The 20,313-nt window shown below is 39.3% G+C and overlaps 1 protein-coding gene across 3 annotated transcripts in view; it reads left to right on the forward strand.

The window, feature by feature from the left end:
* Positions 1-20,313, forward strand: part of plxna1a (plexin A1a) — a 226,431-nt gene that overhangs the window by 29,012 nt on the left and 177,106 nt on the right. For all 3 annotated transcript variants that reach the window (XM_077218621.1, XM_077218622.1, XM_077218623.1), the window contains exon 3: positions 14,146-14,328. In XM_077218621.1, the coding sequence (XP_077074736.1) occupies positions 14,146-14,328 (183 nt within the window). The remainder of the gene's footprint in view (positions 1-14,145; positions 14,329-20,313) is intronic.

Raw genomic sequence — 20,313 nt, forward strand, 5'->3', positions numbered from 1 at the left:
TTATAATAACGGGCCTGGAGCAATCTGCCTTGGTAATGATGGCGGCACGGCTGGCTGAATTGGATGAAAAGATAACGTTCTGAGGGTCCTCCACCGGCAAGGAGCTTCCAGCTTATGAATAATTCCCCCTCACTCACCTTGTGTTATTCATTTATAGCCCATCACAATCAGCGCATGATCAAAATCCCTCTGCCTCCGCGCTCTGCTTACAAGCAATTAATGTTGTCATTTTCCAATCACAAAGCACACTTTCATAATTCAGAAGGCTTTAGGGGAGATACACACGCAGGCAGACAGAAAGCCAAGACAGCGAGAGATGCGTGCAATCAGACAGACAGACAGTAAGCGCTTTTGATGTCTTTCTTCTGCCCACCTGTCCCATTGCTCATGGTAAAGCTATGCATATATGGAAATGAGAAATCGTACATGATGGTTCTTGATTACCATCTGCTATACTGTGTTGCAATCCATCAAGGATACGTCAGCAGAGTCAAATAATAATGATACACTGATTCTCTTCTCTATTCTGCTTTTTATCAAGGCTTTTTCACTGTAATTCAGTTCTTTGACCTTTTCTTTTAAAAATAAGTGATGTTTATAATGGACACTTTTGTTCATACACAGCAAGGGCTTCTAAAATGATTCAATGAAACATTATGATGCAGCATTTTGAGGCACCATGCATTTGGAAGAAGACTGATTTTGTACTTTGCTGCCAAAGTGGTCTCTTCAGATGCTGATGTAAGTCTTTCTTATATATTCAAACCTATTGATCTGCAGGATATTGAGATTATTCTGCTGGATTGCGTCTTTCCGTCTATTTCCATGCAGCTTGCGCGGCAGACTCTCCCTCAAATGTTTTGATTTTATGGTGGCTGTAACAACCGAGGAACTTTTAAAAGTTCCAGGTCACCTTCTGTGCCAGATGCAAGCTGGTTTCCAACCATTTGAATTGTGCCCATAAAAAAAAGAGAAAGAAAAGGGGAGGGGGGTGGCAAAACAAAAACGTATTAGCATTGCTAATGAGTTTTTATGTGTGTCCACAGGTGATATTAATGAGCACAACAACGACACACAATAACAAACAATACATTTCCGTACTTAAAACAGTGTGAATCGCCTTCTCGGGAGAACATCTTGTCATTATTGAACGACTTTTAGCTGATTCTGTGTGTGACACTGAGACAAATTGTTGTTTAACTGATGAACGAAAATACACCAGGACCGACTCCTTACGCTTTGCTTCTTTGCATAATTACATTATCACTTATCTCGGTTGATCACTTGCTTGGTGATTTTGATTGCTAGCAGTTATCCTTCTAGTGTTCAGTTCTGTTTTTCCCTCAGACTGAAGGCTGAACGTTTTTCTGTCCTGTCTTTTAATCTCAGATGCTATAAAAACCTTCCCAGATGAAAGACTTTGTGATTTTAATCATGACATTGAATATCATTTGCTTGCTGTTGATGTTCACTTCAGTTCTTTCTGACTCCCTGAGGAACTGCTCAAGGAAATGAGAGAACAAGTCCACGCGGGACCTTTTCACGGACAGGCAAAAAATATATTGTACTGGATTACACTTTAATGGCTTCCCATCTGTGCCTCCTTCCCTGTAGGGTATTGATCAGAGATGACTGGATATTGAAAAATCATATAGATGAAACTATATCCACCTCAATAGCCTCAGGGCTAATCATTTGTCCATAGTCTTATTTATTGTGCTGTGGAACACAGGTTTGAGATTAAGGGAACCCTTTGTCAATTTTTATTTTTTAAAGGGGAAACAATGAAGGACAATTGACTGTAAATATCTATTCATTCCAAATGGGTGCACCAATACCCTTTCAGAGACCAAGAATGAGTACAGATACTTTCTACAGTATTTGGTAGTTGCTGATATTGTGGAGAACCAACCAGAAATTATAGGGAGAAAGTGGTGGAACCGAAACTGGGTTATACAAGAAAATGATCTCTGTATCCCACCTGTTTAGAATGGCTTTTAATACACAGTAATGGTGTGACAATTTCCTTGTTTTTGTTTCTTTTCAATTTTACTTTTCTTTTTTGATTTTACTGCTATGTGTATTTATTGTATGATATGTTTTATTTTGTTCTATGATGTGAAGCACTTTGGATACCTGACGGTTGTTGTAAAGCGCTATAGAAATAAATGTTGATTGATTGATCCGATAGTAGTATCGTATCACTGCGTCCCTGTGTGGATGTTCCCATTGTGAATGTGGTTGTAATGGAGCAAAATTTGCATTCCCTGCTTCTTTTTTAGCCTTAACATAAGCTATTCAGATCAAACGAGGCCTTGTGAGCGGCCAAATAAAGTGTAGACAACTGTATGAGCTCTCTGTGATGGTAATTTTAAATCAATAAGTCAGCCAGTTAACTGGATAGTAAGAAAAATTACTTATCCCCGCCACTCCCCCCCACCCCAAGCCTTTCATATGGCGACTATGTGTGTAGGTTGCAAATCTCTTAACAGGTCATGCTTGGAGTGCTCCCCATCTAATTGTCGGTGTAATTATTTATTGATGTGTGTTTGTGTGGGAGCCACGTATGGAGTGTGTGTGGGATGGTAGGTGGTTGTGATCAAGAGCGCAGTGTGTGTTTGTGGGTGTGCGCTTGTGTGCGGCGCTATTTGCCAGGCTTCGCATGCAGCTGTATTTGTTGTTTCCTGTGGTGGTGGGCAATGGGATGGATCCAAAGAACATCAGTCTATTTCATATTCCACAAAGGCTTAAAAAACATGCGCATACACAAGCTGGGAAAAGCCAGTTACACCTTCCCTGCTGAAAAGACCTGCTTAGATTTAACCAGCATGCATTTGCAGGCTAGTTAGTTTTGGTTTGGTTCTGTTGAGCTGGTTAGCCATCACTTTTTCCAATGGTTAGCTATTTAAGAAGGCAAGTGGGGACACTTTCCATAAATATTAGTGTTAAAGTCATATTTTTTTCATTGAAAATAAATATCTTTTAAATGTAGTCAATATTTCATCATGTAATATTCAGTCGGAAACAGGCAATTTTACTAAAATTGTAAAATTCTGTCAAATCTTATCAATTTTTTTTATCAGCAGTATGCTTTAATTATTGTCTCATTGACTCATTTTTATTTTTGACTTTAACCATATTTCTCAGTAATTTTATTGTCACAATTCACTATGATCAACCTTGTTTGTCCTGGAGCAACATTCCTATCAACCAAACATATTTTATTGTTAACCATTGGTTTAGGGGTTGAACAACAAATCAGATAGTCATTGCCCTTTGATTTTAGTTTTAAGTTAGGGTTAGGAGGATGGCATTTGATATTGATCTAGGAATGGTTCGTACTTCACGTTCACAGGGCTTTGGATCGTCGGTGAACCACAATCACAAATTTTGCTGATTAAGTGATTTAAGAAGGCTGAACACTAGTGCTTTCACCAAGTATAATATGTTCTTGGATCAGCGTCTTGTTGGTTGTGTGAAAACATTCCTGTCAACCAGTGATATTTTCAGGTTAATGCTGGGAATTGGTTTTAAGCTTAAACAACATTCTTATTAATAATTTAGCTTTGCCCTATGATTTTAGGGGTAGGTTAAGACTATTTGAGACTATTTGACTAGAATGTTGTTCCAGGAACATTGCATACAGTACTTGGCAACAACATGTTCACAGATCTTTCAGCAGGGTTGGAGAACTACAATCCGTGTCGAGATTATGCAGGAAAAGCTCAGCAATAATCTTGTGATTTCTATGAATACTTGCTAAATCATTGTGAGTAATGGCCAGCCACTTTTGGTAAGCAAATTTCCGAGCATAACTAGCATGACCTGGAAAGAAAGATGGTGAACCACTTTTGAAAGGACAAAACCATTCCTCATTCTTGGCACCTCGACCCAAGCTGGAGATCCTTTGGGAGTTTTGTGACACTCCGAAGAGGTCACGGTGGCTTTTAGAACTTTATTATTATTATGTTTTTTTCCCCTCTTCAAGCTAGCTGTTGTCTGAAATGTTTCTAGCAGGCTCTCTTGAGTCCACATGTAATGAGGGGGTGTATGATTAGATGATGGAGCATTACTGGACGCTGAGGTCAGAGATTCCAGGAAAACATAAATTGTTTTGGGTGCATAATGAGAGTTGGATGTCCCTTTTGGGTGCCATCACAACCTTGCAACTTGTGTTTTTAGGGGGTGGATCCAGTGTATTTAGACAGAAAAATTCTAATAGCTAATGGAAACCAACAGTTACAGCTCCAAATGCCAAAATGACTGTGCTCTTTGTTCAAGTGAGTGGGAAAAACACAGTTTTTTATTATGATGTGCTCTAAAGGCTTTGCTGATTGTGGGTTTGAATAGACAATGTTTGTGAGTCAAGTACCTTCATCTGATGTTGGACATTTAAAGCCCTGATATTGCTCCTGGGAGACATTTGCTGATAACCATGATACAGTACATTTAGCAAATGAGCCTGTAGATGCAATTTGATTCTTTCATTGATATTTTCTACCAAACAGATTGTTTTTGTTTTTTTCATTTCCCCACCAAAAGCTAGATCTGATCAGCTAGATACCAGCTAGATCTGACCCCCAACAGCAGTGGCCCCAAAACATATTTGGACACTAAATCAGGGTTTTTCAAACTTTTTGATGTCAAGGACCACTTCTGCGTTAGGTTGTAAACCATATTTAAAATATCATAAGTATCATATTATGCTAAATTAAAAAATGTACACTTTACTGAAGTTTAAAATATGAACCTAAATAATATTAATATATGTAAAAATATAAAAACATTATACTTGACCTGTTTAAACCCCCAAACTTAAGCTACATATACCGATGTATGAGTGTACACACACACACACACACGCACGCACACACGCACGCACGCACACACACACTGATATTGAGAAAAGCTCTAGCATCATTTGTTTACAGATGCTGCTTGATTTGATTTTGTTATGTAATACAATGACAAATACACAAGTCAGATAAGTGTCAAAATGTTTTTGGTGCCAATTCATTGGTTTCCTGTCTGGTCATGAATTAATTTATCTCCTTTGCAGGGGTCACCAGAGGCAATTTTTCTTGCGTGGACTTGGAATGCATATAAATTGGCATCAGGCAATTTCACAGCATGCTAAACATTATGTTAGCTTGATCAGGGCTCTTTAGCATAGCGCTGTTGGAAGCTCGCAGGCTCACCATGCTGAGTCTTGGAGTGCCGTTTCCAGTTTTTCTTCTTGAGCGGGCGTCAAACGGCAGACTCACATTCTCTCAATGTTATGTCCCTCTTATGGCCTTGTTGTCGAAGAGAATGCGCCCAGCGGGGCCTCCAATGGCTACCATAGAGCCGCTGAATGGAAACTAATGAAATCGCTCATTGCTTTCTCATGTACTCGCGCACAACAGAGATGTATCTCACATCTCATTACTCTGTAGCTGTATGTGAAGGTAGCTTAACAGAGCTCTTGAATACAGATGATTCCAGCCGCAAATGCAGCACGCTCTTGGGAGAAAGTCTGTGTCTGCGCTGTAATTGGATTAGTGTTTATGGGATGCTTAATTTTAGATTATGTAGATAATAATCTGATGATTTTGCTGGGACAACAATGTTAAAAGCCTCAGATCAGCTTTGTGAGCTTAGAGATCAGACGCATCCAGGCTTGCGCGTATGACTCACAGCATTTGGTTAACAGTCAAGAGCTTGTTATTCAGACTAAATATAATAGTTGCATGTGTAATGGAAATAAATTAAACAATCGAAAACACGTAAATGCAAAAAGATGTTGAATAAGACATTATAGGAAATTATATGTAAAATAATTCTTACTGTTATTTGTGAAAATGCAGATATGTATGTTGTTTAAGAATTCACAAGTTTTCACAAGAGTTTTATGTAACTTTAAAATTGTTTAATTCTTTTATTAACCTATTAGATATAATATGATGCAAAGTAATTTAGATTGACAGATTATAATGAAAAACTTTCATTTATGTTTTTAGGTTTAACATATGACATTGTTTTTTGGTAATTTAAGCAGATGCTTTATTTGTTCTTTATGTATTTTGTATTTAAATCCTAACAACACTCAGACATACCGAGATCCTAATAATTACACACATGCACGGGTAACAACGGCACACGTTTAGGTTCACTGGAATCTTAATGGGAAACGATCAGGCAGGAAGTGGGTCAGTAATGTTGAGAAATTGGCCTAAATTGCATTTCCTACCCAACATATTAAGAATAGGTCCAGCTGCTTTAAATGGAAGCTTTTGAAAGGCCTGACGTCTGAGCGTGCCAAACATACGTGTGATCGTGCAAGTCATTCAGCCTCTAGAGGTTGTTTCTCATGAGAGGCAGTGCAGATTTGGGGATGCTGTGCCAAACTATTTGTTCTGTTATCCTAATCTGCACCGTATGAGGACTGTAGATCATACTGCTCTCAGATATACATACATACTGGGAAAATCTCAGGAAAAATATATGTGTGGGATCCTGGGCCATATTTTCACACAAAATCATAAGAAAAAATGATTTTGCTTGATTTGCTGCTGAACACAAAAGAAGATATCAAATTAACTGACAAACAGTTGCTGGAAACGAAACAGTTGCTGGTCCTCATTGACTTCCATAATATTTTGCCCCTCGTACTATGGAAGGCAATGGGGTCCATCAACTGTTTGGTTAACCATATTCTTCAAAAAGGAAAAAAATTCATACATGTTTGGAACAACTTGAGGGTGAGTAAATTATGACAAAATTTTCATGTTTGGGGAAACTATCCCTTTAAATGATGCCACAATGCAAAATAATTCAATGCTCCTCCAATAGGCTTTTTATTCCCCAATTATAATTGCTAAAATATGACCTGGGAAAGTTCTCGACAGATTTTATGCGATTTACCCAACTAACAAAAAAACTGTTTCTGCTTTCATATGGAATCATTTTTGTACCTTTGCTCTCCTATTCAGTTTATGTTGATTTATAGATCAGTGAAATGCACAATCGCTTAACCTCCGTGTTAGAGAGAGAGACTGTGAAACCGAGAGAGCACAAGTGTTGTGCATGTGTGTTCTGTCTGTGCCAGATGCCATGGGGCCGAGAGCAGGTCATGGGCAGTCTAATAATCAGGCCTCTGTGCTCTGCTTGGAAAGTTGTTTGCGTTGTGAGGCGCTGGTCTGAGGAATCTGTATGTGCGAGTGTGAACAGGCTGTGTCTGGGGTGCGTGTGCGGTGTCAGGTCAGTGGTGAGGAGATATGAACATCTGTCCCACAGCTTTTGTCTGCTAGTTAAATGACACAAGCGCATACGTTACACATTAGCACATGTGTGCGGCTCACAGTTGCACTTGCCTTTTTCCCTCAGCCTTTTGATATTATACATAGTCTCTGCTTTAGAAGGCATGTACACCCAAGCAGCATCCATCCATCCATCCATCCATCCAGGGGCGTCGGACTGGGGGTAAAACCAGTACTGATTACCAGGGCCCCAAGGGGAGAGAGGGCCCTTGAAAAGTCTGGAATATATTTTATTTGGAACATGGGGGCCCATCAGGACTGCCTATACATAGGGCCCGGGATCTTGTGCTACGCCCCTGCATCCATCCATCCATCCATCCATCCATCCATCCATCCATCCATCCATCCATCCAATTTCATGAGAAGCAGTATGCTAGTATTACATTCTGAATGCATTGGCCAGTCCAGAAATCACCAGTTACAATCCTGTTTGGTTGCTGCTGAGCTATATATATAATTTTTAAAATTTGTATTTACTTTCTTTTTCTTTTTTCAGATTGTGGTCTGGGTATGTTGTTATAGTTTTGAAACAGCCTAATTTAAAACATCCCAGAGTGCTACAAGGATTGTTTTCGAGAAAGAACTAGTCGCTGGATTTGCCCAAATTTTCATAATTTAGTTAATGAGATTCTTGAGCGCATCCCGTTTTTAGGTTTCGCGATCAAATGACCATAATGTCAGATTATGACAGATTTAACTGTCCCGTAAGATTACATTACAATACTTGGCCAAAGAAAATGCAGTGTGGACCACAGGTTTGACTATGTTAGACTACACAGGACATAACGCTGAATCTCTTTTTCTCTCTCCTGTTCAGTGACTCACTCTCTCTTAAGTCTATAAATCATCATTTTAATATCATCATTTTGAGGGGAATTTTTTAAATATACAGCTTTAATTCAAAATCAGTCCAGAAAATCAGCGGTGCACACTTCTCTGCTCTTTCCAGTGCCTCCCCACAGTGAACACCTTCTCTCACTCCACCACAGTCTCATGCAGACGTTATAAAGTCAAACAATAAAGATCACAAGTGCCTTTTTTTAATGCCAGACAAGGGCTGGAGTGAAAGGGGAATGAAGACTGAGAGAGAGAGTCCACAGGTGATTAAAGGTGAAAGCATAGACTGATAAATCGGTCTGACTTACAGCCATGCCATGGGTATTGGGTAAACAGCAGAACCACAGTGCAGGTGAATGTGAGAGTGTATTATTATGGGTGTGAATGTGTGTTTGATTATACATCTGTCTGTATAAAACAGCATTTGTCATCTTACAGCCTGTCAATGACTTAACCTTACTGTAAGTCATGAAATGTGGAAAAGAAACTTAGTCTGTCAGTTGTGTAGCATGTACTTAAATATTTACAGGAAGACAGGCAGGAACAGGCATCAGGACTGCAGAAACTGGAAGCAGTCCAACAGAATATAATCATACACTACCGTTCAATATTATTAATATATAATAATATATATATATATATATTTTAAAGAAATTAATACTTTTATTCAAATGAACTCCTTAATAATTTATAATGTATTAAATTGATCAAAGGTGACATTAAATACATTTATATTGTTACAAAAGATTTATATAAAAAAAAATGCTGTTCTTTTGAACTTTCTATTCATCAAATACTCCTGAAAAAAAGTATTGTGGTTTCCACAAAATTTAACAGCATGACTGTTTTCAACATTGATAATAAGAAATGTTTCTTGAGCAGTAAATAATCATGTGACACTGAATACTGGAGTAAGGATGCTGATAATTCCGCTTTGATCACAGGAATAATTGGACTGCAATATATATATATATATATATATATATATATATATATATATATAAAATACAGTTATTTAAATTGTAATAATATTTGACAATATTACTGTTTTTACTGTATTTTGATCAAATAAATGCACCCCAAAAACCGACCTTAATTTTTTTGAGTGGTAGTGTACATGTGATTTTTATGACCTCATGTTAATTGAAAGATTAACTAAACTTTTAAAACAGTTGACCATTTACAATGAATCAGAGACAAAAAGATTTTTAAATATTTTAAAATGGGGAAAAACCTAAGAGTAAATGGTGAGTAAAATAAAACATCAATAGACAAGTTATGTCAACTACACATGTGCGTTGTGATTTTTCACAGAATGAACATTAGCGTCTAGCTAAGACCCGAGACCTCCAGTGTTGCTCTACCAGTTGAGCTACATGAAAGTCATAGCATTTTCCTTAATCAAATGACGGGACAGACAACCTAAATACATTACGTCCTACTAAAGGACTTTAGATTGAGGGTCAATAGGATTGCTTAGTGGAGGCAGCTTTATAAATAACACCATTATATAAAGCTGTACGACAGCTCATGATGGCCATGCTAATATGATGTGTATTTTTAGATAAGCCTCAGATGCTTTGGGAATCTGTGATGTTCTCCTGTCTAATGCTGTTAATGCCAGAGAGAGCAGCAGAGAGAGTGCCTGAATTCTGGCTCGCTTTAGCACGAGCACCATTAAGGCCCAATTAGAGAGCCTCCATTGGCTGTTTGCAAGAAACAAAGGGCAAACGGCTGAGCCGCTGCGTTTCCACCATCACCAATCAAAACAGGAGGCTGGCAGCCTGCCATCCCTCCACTCATCTCTCGCTCTCTCTCTTTCTCTTAGGCCATGCGTCCAAAGATTTTGGCAGCCTCTCTTTATCTTCATTTATGTGTTCCACCAACTACAAACACATTTAAAGACAAGCACACACATAGACACGCATCAACAGAAACACGTTTAAGGACAATCAAGCACATGCAGACGCGTAAAACAAACACACTCGCACATGGCTGCCCACCTTGGTGCATACCTGAGTGTAAACAAATAAGGATTCATGTTGAACACATATGAGCGTGCTATAGACACTCAACAGCAGTGAGTCTTAAGACGACAGACAGAATATTATTTTATTATATTTTTTGTGACACACACACAAACACACCAAGGATGCATTAAATTGATCAACAGTGACAGTGTAGATATTTAAAATGTAACAAAATATTTTTAATTAATTAATCTCTTAATAAATGTAATAAATACATTTAATAAAAGCAAATAAATGCAGCCTTGGTGAGCATAAGAGACAATAACATAAAAAGTGTTAATGTTAATGTACTGTATATATATATATATATATATATATATATATATATATATACACATATATATGTCTCAGACCATACATATTAATAATGAATAACCAAATGTTATGCAAATAAATATGAACGAGTAACTGAAGTCAAATCCCTTTTGGTATTTTTGTGATAGCCGAGACTGACGTCTGAATCCATTGTGTTAAAAATGGAATATAACCAAATTGTGTACAAGCACAACTGTATTTATCTCTCTAAAAGAGGAGTGAAAACTTTGTACCTCTATTGTGTATATTCTCCCAAAACACCTGGTCTATCAGGTGTCTGTCTCTCTGGATCAGGCCTGCAGCATCTCTGAAACATGCTGCCAGATTAACCCTTTGAGACGTGTCCATCACATCCCCCTCCGTCAAACCCTGCCTTCCTCATCGATCCCTATGGCTATCATTGGACGGATGGAGAGAGAGGCAGGAAAAGGGAGAGATGGACTGATAGAGGATAGAGTTGGATCGTGTCTGCTTTGAGATCGATCAGATGGTGTAACGATAAGACATCAGGATTACAGCTGCTCTCTGAGGTGTGTGTGTGTGTGTGAGCAGAGGTGGGTTGGCATTACATTCCTTTTTCCCACTGGTCTGCATTGGGTCACTTGAAATCAGGTGCATAGTCATCAGCTAAACGGAATCAACCAGGCATTACTCAGAAGTTTGGGTAATATTTGTGCTTCACATAAGAGGGCATTGTTTTTATACCTTCCATGCCTTGTGTTATACCTTCCATGCTGTTGAGGGGTATTTTTAGACTTTAGACAGATTTACTGCAACTTAAAGGGATAGGTAACCGAAACTGAACATTCTGTTGTTATTTACTCACGCTCATGTCATTCCAAACCTGTAGGACTTACTTTTATTTGTGGAAGATTTTTTTTAGGTGGATAGGGGCCTTTTCCGTGTAATGAAAGTGATTGAGGACTGATTCTGTTAAGCTCCAAAATTACCAAATATTTACCATAAAAGCACCATAATTTACAGCTTAAATGACTCATGCTATATTCCAAGTCTTTTGAAATCATGTGCTAGACTTTTGGCCTGTTCCACATCAAAAAACTAAGTCATTGTTTACTGAAGCGATGTACTGTAGCTCTCCTTAGCATAAGAAAAGTAATCATGTCTGATTAGTGAATCAATTGTCTCTTAGAATCAGATTTTTACAGCAAATCAGATAAGTTCAACCCACTGACTCAGCGATTCAGTTAGCAGTCAACCTCTCCCCTGAGGGGAGTTTTATCAGTCACTAGCAATAATTTTAGTCTGTTCCTCATAAAAATTATTGTATGACTTCAGCAAACTTGGAATATAATGCACAAGCTGTATTAATCACTTTTATAAAACTTTTATGGTGCTTTTTGGAGCTTGGCAGCACTAGTCCGCATTCAGAGAGGCAAGGATTTTCTTGCCTCTCTGAAAAAATCATGTTTTGTTTTCCAGAAAAATAGTTATACGGCTTTGGAACAGCATGAGGTGAGTAAATGATAACAGAATTTTTTATTTTTGTGTAAACTATGTCTTTAAGGTCAGCTTGAAACATCCTTCTGAATTACGAAATTGGTAAAGTTTAAATTGGTTGTTGACATGAGAACAATTGTTGGGCAAAATATCATCAAAATATCATGAAGAGTCAGTTTTGATCTTCAATGGCAGCAGCACAGATGGGTTCTTTTAAGTTTTTGTTGTTCATGCTCTCTGAGTGAATTCTGAGGCATCTCCTTCCTGTCCAGCCTGTCAGAGGCATTTCGGCCCCCTTCCATCTCAGCTGTCATCCCCCTCACATTCCACGGATATTGAAGATGACAGTCTCAGTCCAGCCCAAGAAACTGTGGTCGCATGGTGTCTGTCTTTAACTTGTTAACATGCCCGTGTCTCTTAACGCCCTGCTTCGAATTAGAAATTTATGGGAGAGATGAGATTCCATTTCGGGTCAGGACACCCGTCGCCTTCCTTCTTCTCCCACCGAAAACATTCTGCACTGGACTCATTCCTCCCTTATGTAGTCCACATTATTTAGTCATCTTTCCCTCTCCCTTTACCCCAAAATGAGGCTGTAATTTGAGTTAAGAAGGGTAAAAAGAAATCTACATGAGGCATACTGGAGAATCTCTGATAGATATGCATGGCTGCCACTCGCGGTCACTGGCTATGGGTGACTGCCCTGTTATTTCTGCAGTTTTCAAATGGGGTGTTGAATAGGAGGTAAAAGCAATACATTTCAGCAGTGCACGTTACTTCTGAGTCGACTGTGTGTTTAAATGTGCTTGTTTAGTGATGTAGCTGTGTATATATATAGCATTTTCTCATGAAGTAACCCCTTTAAATTAATTAAGAATTGAATTGAGATTGCTTTATAAAATTTCAATTCCTAAATGTAATTTGAGGTAGCCAACATTTGAATTTTTAATGTAAGGAAGAAGACTCAAAATAAATCAGAGGAACACTTCCTTTCCCAGAATGCTGTGTTGAATTAAAATTCAGTACATTCACCTTCCTGTTATTCCACATCAACTTCCTGTGATATTTCAATTCTTTAAATCAGAATTTTGCACACCCTGATGCACTGGGGCAATGCCATTATCCAGGTAGGACTCATCCACTCGGTACATGCCATTAGTCGTAGTTTGTCCCCACGACCTTGTCTTTGCAAGCATTTTTCAAGCCTTGCTAACGCAAGTGGTATTTCCAGCATCATTGGTTGGCTTGCATTAACCGTCATTACCAGCGTCATTAACTTTGCCAACATAATGTTTCCTCATCTAACTGAGAATAACACCTAGCGGCAATAACTGCGAATGGTAAGCAACAAATGTTTTCTCTCAGGAGATGAGTCCAGCTCATACCTGAGTGCAGGCCGTTTGTAATTACAGTAGGTGCATGATGGTCGGTGTAGCCCAGACGGTCGCTAACCTTAGGGATGCACTTGGTCTGTTTGTCCAATCCCCTTCTGTTCGTTCTATTTACAGAGCAAATCTCAGCATCTCCCATGGGGTTAGGAAAGAAAATGCTCTCTTGTGTTGTAGGGCACAGCGCTGGTCCACTACAGTATTCGGGAGCCTGAATATCCTTCCCGCTGCCTGGAACGGGTCATCCTTGGCAGCAGTGGCACCCCTCGCTGGGTGAAGGATGAGGGGCACCGTTGGGCAGCAATGCGGGGCAGTAGGGGTCATGGCCACTTTTGTCTCTACTAATGAGTCCAGTCTGTCGTCCAGAAAAAGGAGGATGTCTCCCGGGACACTTTGTGCATTGTGTGGCCGTCTATGTGTGGGACTATTAGGGATTGTTTGTGAATAAGGCATTGAATTGCAAGGCATTGTGTGCGACATTCGATGTTGGCCATGTCCGTGTTTGCAGGTTTTCCATACAAAGGAGTTAAGAGCTGAGAATGATTTTCCCTCAGGTCCTCTATATTTTCCAAGTTCTTCTAGCAGCACAAGCACAGGGACTCATCCTGCGATATATCTGTATGAGTGTGGGCCTCTGGCTGATTCATTAGCACAGAAAATACAGTATATGGCCTTTAATGACCCAAAGGAATATCAAGCAATGGATTGGTATTGCAGAAGATTAAGACGAGTGAAAATGCCATACCGGCCACCATCGCTCCCAACTCCCACTCACTAACTACTTTAATAACTCTGCCTTTTTCTTATCTCTCCCCACAGCCTCTGCAGATAGATGACAACTTTTGTGGCCAGGACTTCAACCAGCCTCTAGGGGGCACCACTACGATCGAGGGGGTCCCTTTGTTCCTGGACAAAGAGGATGGGATGACGTCAGTGGCGGCGTATGATTATCGCGGGCACACCGTAGCCTTCACCGGCACCCGTAGCGGCAGGATGAAGAAGGTGAGTCGCATGCTTAATTTTTGGTTTTGGAGGTAATGCGATTGTACATTTTAATTTGAGGTCAGATGCTGAGGTTCTTAAAGGTTTTGGTATGGTGTCGGACAGAAATAATGTTGTGGTTGAAAGGGACAATAGAGTAGGATAGAATAGAATGAATTTTTGAGGTTTTATAAATCATAATATATATATATATATATATATATATATAATAATATTTCATCATAGAACTCGGTGATTTCAGTATTTATAGTGTTTACATGGTATCCCAAGGTACTTCAAAATTAAGTGACAATATATATTTTTTGTTAGTGATTTACATGATTACCCTGGTAAAAAAATATACCTTGGTTTTGAACACTAATACAAATGATTGTAATAACTTTTGCATTATTTGCAATATTTTACAGTGCTATGTAAATACCATATGAGATGTGGAAATCATTCAGTACCATGGTTTAAATCAAAGTACCAAGGTAATACCATCTGATACCATCAGTGAATCTTGGTACAGCCAGAGTACTGTTTTATTATTTGTATTAGACTACTAAAAGTCATGTACATTTGCTCTCAAGAATATGAAAACCGGCCACATGCACACACACTTCTACACAAATGTGCTTGTGCTGAAGTATGCAGTAATCCTGTCTCAGTCCTTGTATATGACCCCGGTGTGATGTCTAAACCGCTGGCTGGATATAGGTTTTGAGGGGGGATCAGCGGATGTCGAGTGATATCCCATGATCGGAATCACATTTCTCCTCCATGTTGCTCTTCCTGTAGCGGTCCCAAGTTGGACAGCACTGCCATGTGTCATTAGACAGAAATCAATGGCCCGTGTGCACATACACTGTGTGTGTCTAGGTTCCAAATCAGGTGAAAGCTAGAAAGGTGTAGGCACATATGTTGATGGCATGTCTCACTTAATTGAGTACCAATCTTGTTCCTGCTCCTTTCTTTGCTCGACCACCTCAGTCAATCTAGTTCCTTTGCAGAGCCTTAGCCAAATATGTCTGAGCTCTCAGGAGCCGAGCTGTAAGAGATGGACCAATTCTGGATCTTGGATGTGGGTTTGTGCCGGCGGTGCTGTTTTATTGCTATTCATTTAGTGCTAAAGTGTGGGTCTGGCCCTAATGAAATGTAAAGCTGTAGTCTATTGACGTGGGCTCATTGTAATTCCTCTAGTCTTTCAGTTGCTGCGAGGCCTTATTGATTCATCTGTATGAATATATAATAAGGGGCCTAAATCTTAGTGGCTGCAGACAGCTGTACCAGTGTGTGTGTGTGTTAATGTTTGTGAAGCAAATACCCATGATGGGCTGTTAGACTGCGACATGGAAGATTGTTTGTTTCAGTGATAGCGATTTTTATTTTTTCCTCTTTATGTTCTCAATACCTTAATTCTATCCATCCATCCATACATCCATCCATCCATCCATCCATCTCTATTCCTATCCAAGATTTTAATTTCGCAAAAATAAAAAAAGTTTAGCGCAATCAAAATGGTTACCGAAATAGCTGATTTATTGATCAAATTTCTCAAATGTAGACACTCTTTTTTGTTTCCCTTTAGCACAAAAATTATATATCCATACTTCAGATGTCGCAAAAATTACTTTGAATAAAACAATTTGTCAAGAAAAAGGGCTTTAACCACAAATAAATGTGATGGCACATGACACATGCAGTGTCTATTTTTGTGGTGTTGATCCCATTAGAGCACCGTTTCTCTGTAGTGTTCAAAGTTGCATTAAATCATATCATATTCATATTATTAAAATGTATATAAAATAATGTCATGGCAATTTTTATTTGGTAATTACCGTACTTATTTTTGTAATTTTGTCTTTTTTGTTTTTTGATTACACATCTTAAATTGATGTTCCTTTTATTTTGTAATGTAAGTTAATTAAGGTGGGTTATGTAGAGTGAGAAGGCGGCAAGAGTTATGTATGTATGTATGTGTATGTGTATGTATGTGTTTATGAAATGTATTGTGTGACTTTTTTCAGCCCTGAGCTTGCAACTTGTGGCGGTGCTTGTGAATAACTAGTCATTCACGTTCATGTCATGTCCACCTACCCACCTCTGCAGATCTGATCCGCAGGTCCTAGGGAAGATCTCCCTTGGTGAAGCTAAATGCTGGTGGAGGGCTACAGGTCACTTATCATTTAGCACGTTAGCGTGGCTAATTAGCATGTTAGCGCAGCCACACGTTTACCCCCTCCACTGCTGAAATGTCACTTTAATTAAGAAGCATGATCTGATTTGAGCTAATTTGCCAAGCGAATGGTAATTACAAATAACATTTGGAAGCAATGAGCAAGAAGGAAGGCTTGTGGGGTGGGTGGGGAATGCGCTGTCGCGGCAGGAAGTGATTTCTCCTTGTGGAAATCTCGCCTGATTGAGAACGATTAATGATTGACAACATCTTGTAGTTCTTGGCGTGAATGTCGGAAGCCGTGATTGGTGGCAGTGATTAGGGAGCGTGCTGTATAGAACAAAAAGAATCCTCAGAAGTTCGTTGCATGGTCAGTCGCTCCAAGCGGCATTATGAAGCGTCACGCCTGTGAGGGACAAATACGAGGAAGACTGACTGCAGCATGTCGTAACTGTGATTTTTCTTTTTCTTAGCAAAAACCTAATATTCTCATTGTCAAATTGAAGCTGAATCTGCCAGTACAGATAGCTGTTCACTTTACTCTCTTTCTCTCACACAGACGAAATAAATGTCACATCCAGCTCCTCTCTTATTGCGGGCACTATGCCCGTGTTTCTGTCTCAATCTGTGTCTATTCATTGTTCTTCTCCTTGAACAAGTAAAAGATCATCTTTATAATTTTGTTATACTGTCAGTTTCTGTCTCTGTGTCCTGACTGAATCCTAAAACCTTCCCAATATGAATTTGATATTTATAAAAATATAATATTCATATTTTATATATATATATATATATATATAATGTTCATGTTTATTTCTTATATTCTATTTGTATTTAATTATCTAATTATCTACTCTAGCTTGGTTCTAAATCTTAAAACCTAATGTGCTGCATTTTAAAGAAGCTGTAGATACAAAAATTACTTCCATGTAATTAATTTTTTGCAGATGTGCAAGTTTATATATTTGTCTTCTGGTTGTCTTTTAGTGCTGAAAAAAGTCTAATTAAAAGTGGACTATTTTCACTCATTTTTGTGTGGTGGGTATTTTTATGCTTGTCAGAATGTTGTGTTATTAACTTAGCAACATGTTAATGTGAGACTCAAACAGAGTCAATTGTAAGTCAAGTTTCCAGTGCGCTTGGCAAAGTGAGAAGGACTATTTGTGTTGCATATGGAGCTATATTTGTTCAAATTCTGTAGCATATGTCTCCTTAGAAGGTAGCTGCATATCTAGGGAGAATATAGCAATGCAGCTCGCTAAGCAATGTGCACGTATGTGTACCCTGGCTCTATGTGCCCATATAAAGCACTGGAAGATGGGTTTGATTGAAAGAGCCCCTGGCTATGAAGCTCATCGGACATCTGTGAGGAAAGCACACTTTCAACCAGGTGCATGCAGGTTCCCCCTCCCCCCTCAAAGTCCTGACTTTGCTCAGAAGTGCCCTTGAGTAGCACTTAACCTATGAGTCCTTGGGGGGGGGGCGGATCTGTACCCATGAGGGTCTAAAATTAGCCTGTAATGGATGGCGATTGTATATAAACCTATCCGGGCTATTGCGAAACGAAACAAATGCCAATAAGCTATCATCATATGAGCGAAGGACGCTGTGTTAGCATAAAAGTTTATACACCCTCCAAACAGCTTGTGTTTATGTGCTTTATGTCTTCGTAAACCGAATGACGGTAATGTCGGGTATTCTCTCATTTTCTGCCTCATTTGTTTAATGCTGCTTTGAGGTGGCCTGTGTTTCTTTGACAGCTGTGGATTTCCTGCATGCAGACATGACTCCAACCCGCAGCAATGGACACTGTCAAGTGGAACAGAGGGTCACTGATGTGTGCCGGTCGCTTGTGCTCTCCAGCAAAGCTATAGACTTTGTGTGTGTGTATGATTGTTACCAGATGCCAACAGAGGATGTGACCAGCTACATTCCTAGGATGCTGCTTGCCAGCTTTTGCTACAGCTGTGTCCAGCGCAACTGTGCACAACCTCACCTGATGCCAGGGCAGGGCAGCTGCCCGCCCAACAGCATCTGCGGCCACCCCTGACGTCATCCCCGTTGTCTGACAACTGCGGACACACCTCCATCCTCCACCCGCAGCGAAGGGCCAAAACAACTGCTGCTGCTCGCTTCATTCCTCTCATTGGCGCCATCTGTCCGTTCGTCTCAACAGACACAGCACTCTCTGTGGTCAGTCACACGCATTGACACTGAACTCTCGATCCCTGCAGTTTACCCTCGTGCATGTGCCACACTTGTAGGGGCTGTACACCCAGAGTGTCCCGCCAGAACATTTAGCAGAGCGTCCATCAATCACGCTTTAAAATTTTAAATGAACTTCATATTAATAAATAACAATTTTTGGTACGGTTCAATTTGTGTAGCTAACATAAAAAACAACTGTCATTTTAATATATATATTAGTAGCCAACGTTGACAATTAGAAATATATTTACAAATTAAAAAAATAATAATTTGCACATATTAATTAGTTAATACATTTCTAAATAAATGCAAATTTAATTGCAATGTCAATTAATTGAACCTTATTGCAAAGCAATAATTATTTTATTAAAATTATATTAAAGGGTCACTCCACCCATTTGCATTAAGTTTTCCATTGTTAGAAATCCAGTCATACTATTGAATGGTCGTGCAACACTCTTTCATTTTCCCCTGAGACGAGAGAAATCCTCTATTTACCTTTTTCACTTACTCCTACAATGACGCAAAAATCGTCATTTTACGTCATTGTAGGAGGAAGTGTAAAAGGGGGGGATTTCTGTGAAGACTACAAGCACTAGTTCCCACCCTTTCAAACCCTCCCATAGGGGGTTGGACCTAATGCGCTAACAGACCTATCAGATCAGTGCGAGTGCATTTGATTTCACCGGGAGAAACTTTTTGAAAATATGGACGAAGGTACTGAATACATAGGCAGATGCATTATGGAGGATCTGGATTTTGACGAAGTTATGGTAGAAACGGATGTTCGTGGCTACCTTTATGAGCCACAGTATAGCGACGAGCAGCTGAGGGCTATGGAGGAACCGGAGGCGGCTGAAGCTGCTGCCACCAAAGCCGATGCAGACGATCTGCCTGCCGCGGACGAGGAGCCCGCAATGGCTCGAGCTGCGGCAGATTGGTGGTGCCTGTGCTCTCACTGTGCGCCAATGGACACCGAACAAGAGTCTGTCTTCTGCTGAGAATTCCAGCGGTGCTACAGAATCGGAGGATGAAACGGACGTGTGTGTTGTTGCTCACCCGAGTTTCGCACCCCATATGGTTAGCGGCGTCCTGGAGACCTACTTTAGAATACCTAAGTTCAACTGGCAACGTCAGCCAAAGCCTACAGGGTCAAATGGTCGTCTTTCTGTAAAGTAAGTTTATTTTTATTTTGTTAACACGCTAACGTGGCAGGTTCATTGCACAAATATCTTGCAGTTAAGCTAGCTACTGTAGTGGGAGTGGTCTGCGGAGCTGAGCATTGCAATGCACTATGGGGATTGTTGTCTACAATCCACAAGCACTAAAAAGTAATTTTCTGCCTTTTATCGCCCAAGAAGGTCTCAAATTAGAAATTTATGATACTATTCTACTACATATATGACCCACTTTCAATACATATTCATGTCTCCACCGGTGGAATGACCCTTTAATATAATACTACTAATAAATATTACTAATATACTAATATCAAATTATATTAATGCAAATTTAATTGTTGAAATGTTATGAATGTTGAAATGTTAAAGATTTTAACTATTGCAAAGCAATAAAAGTTTTATCAATGTTATTAAATAATATTAATAATAATTAAAATA

This window comes from Siphateles boraxobius, unplaced genomic scaffold, assembly GCF_051911475.1.
Source record: "Siphateles boraxobius isolate OS27281-9 unplaced genomic scaffold, OSU_SipBor_1 77, whole genome shotgun sequence".
Taxonomy (NCBI): Eukaryota; Metazoa; Chordata; class Actinopteri; order Cypriniformes; family Leuciscidae; genus Siphateles; species Siphateles boraxobius.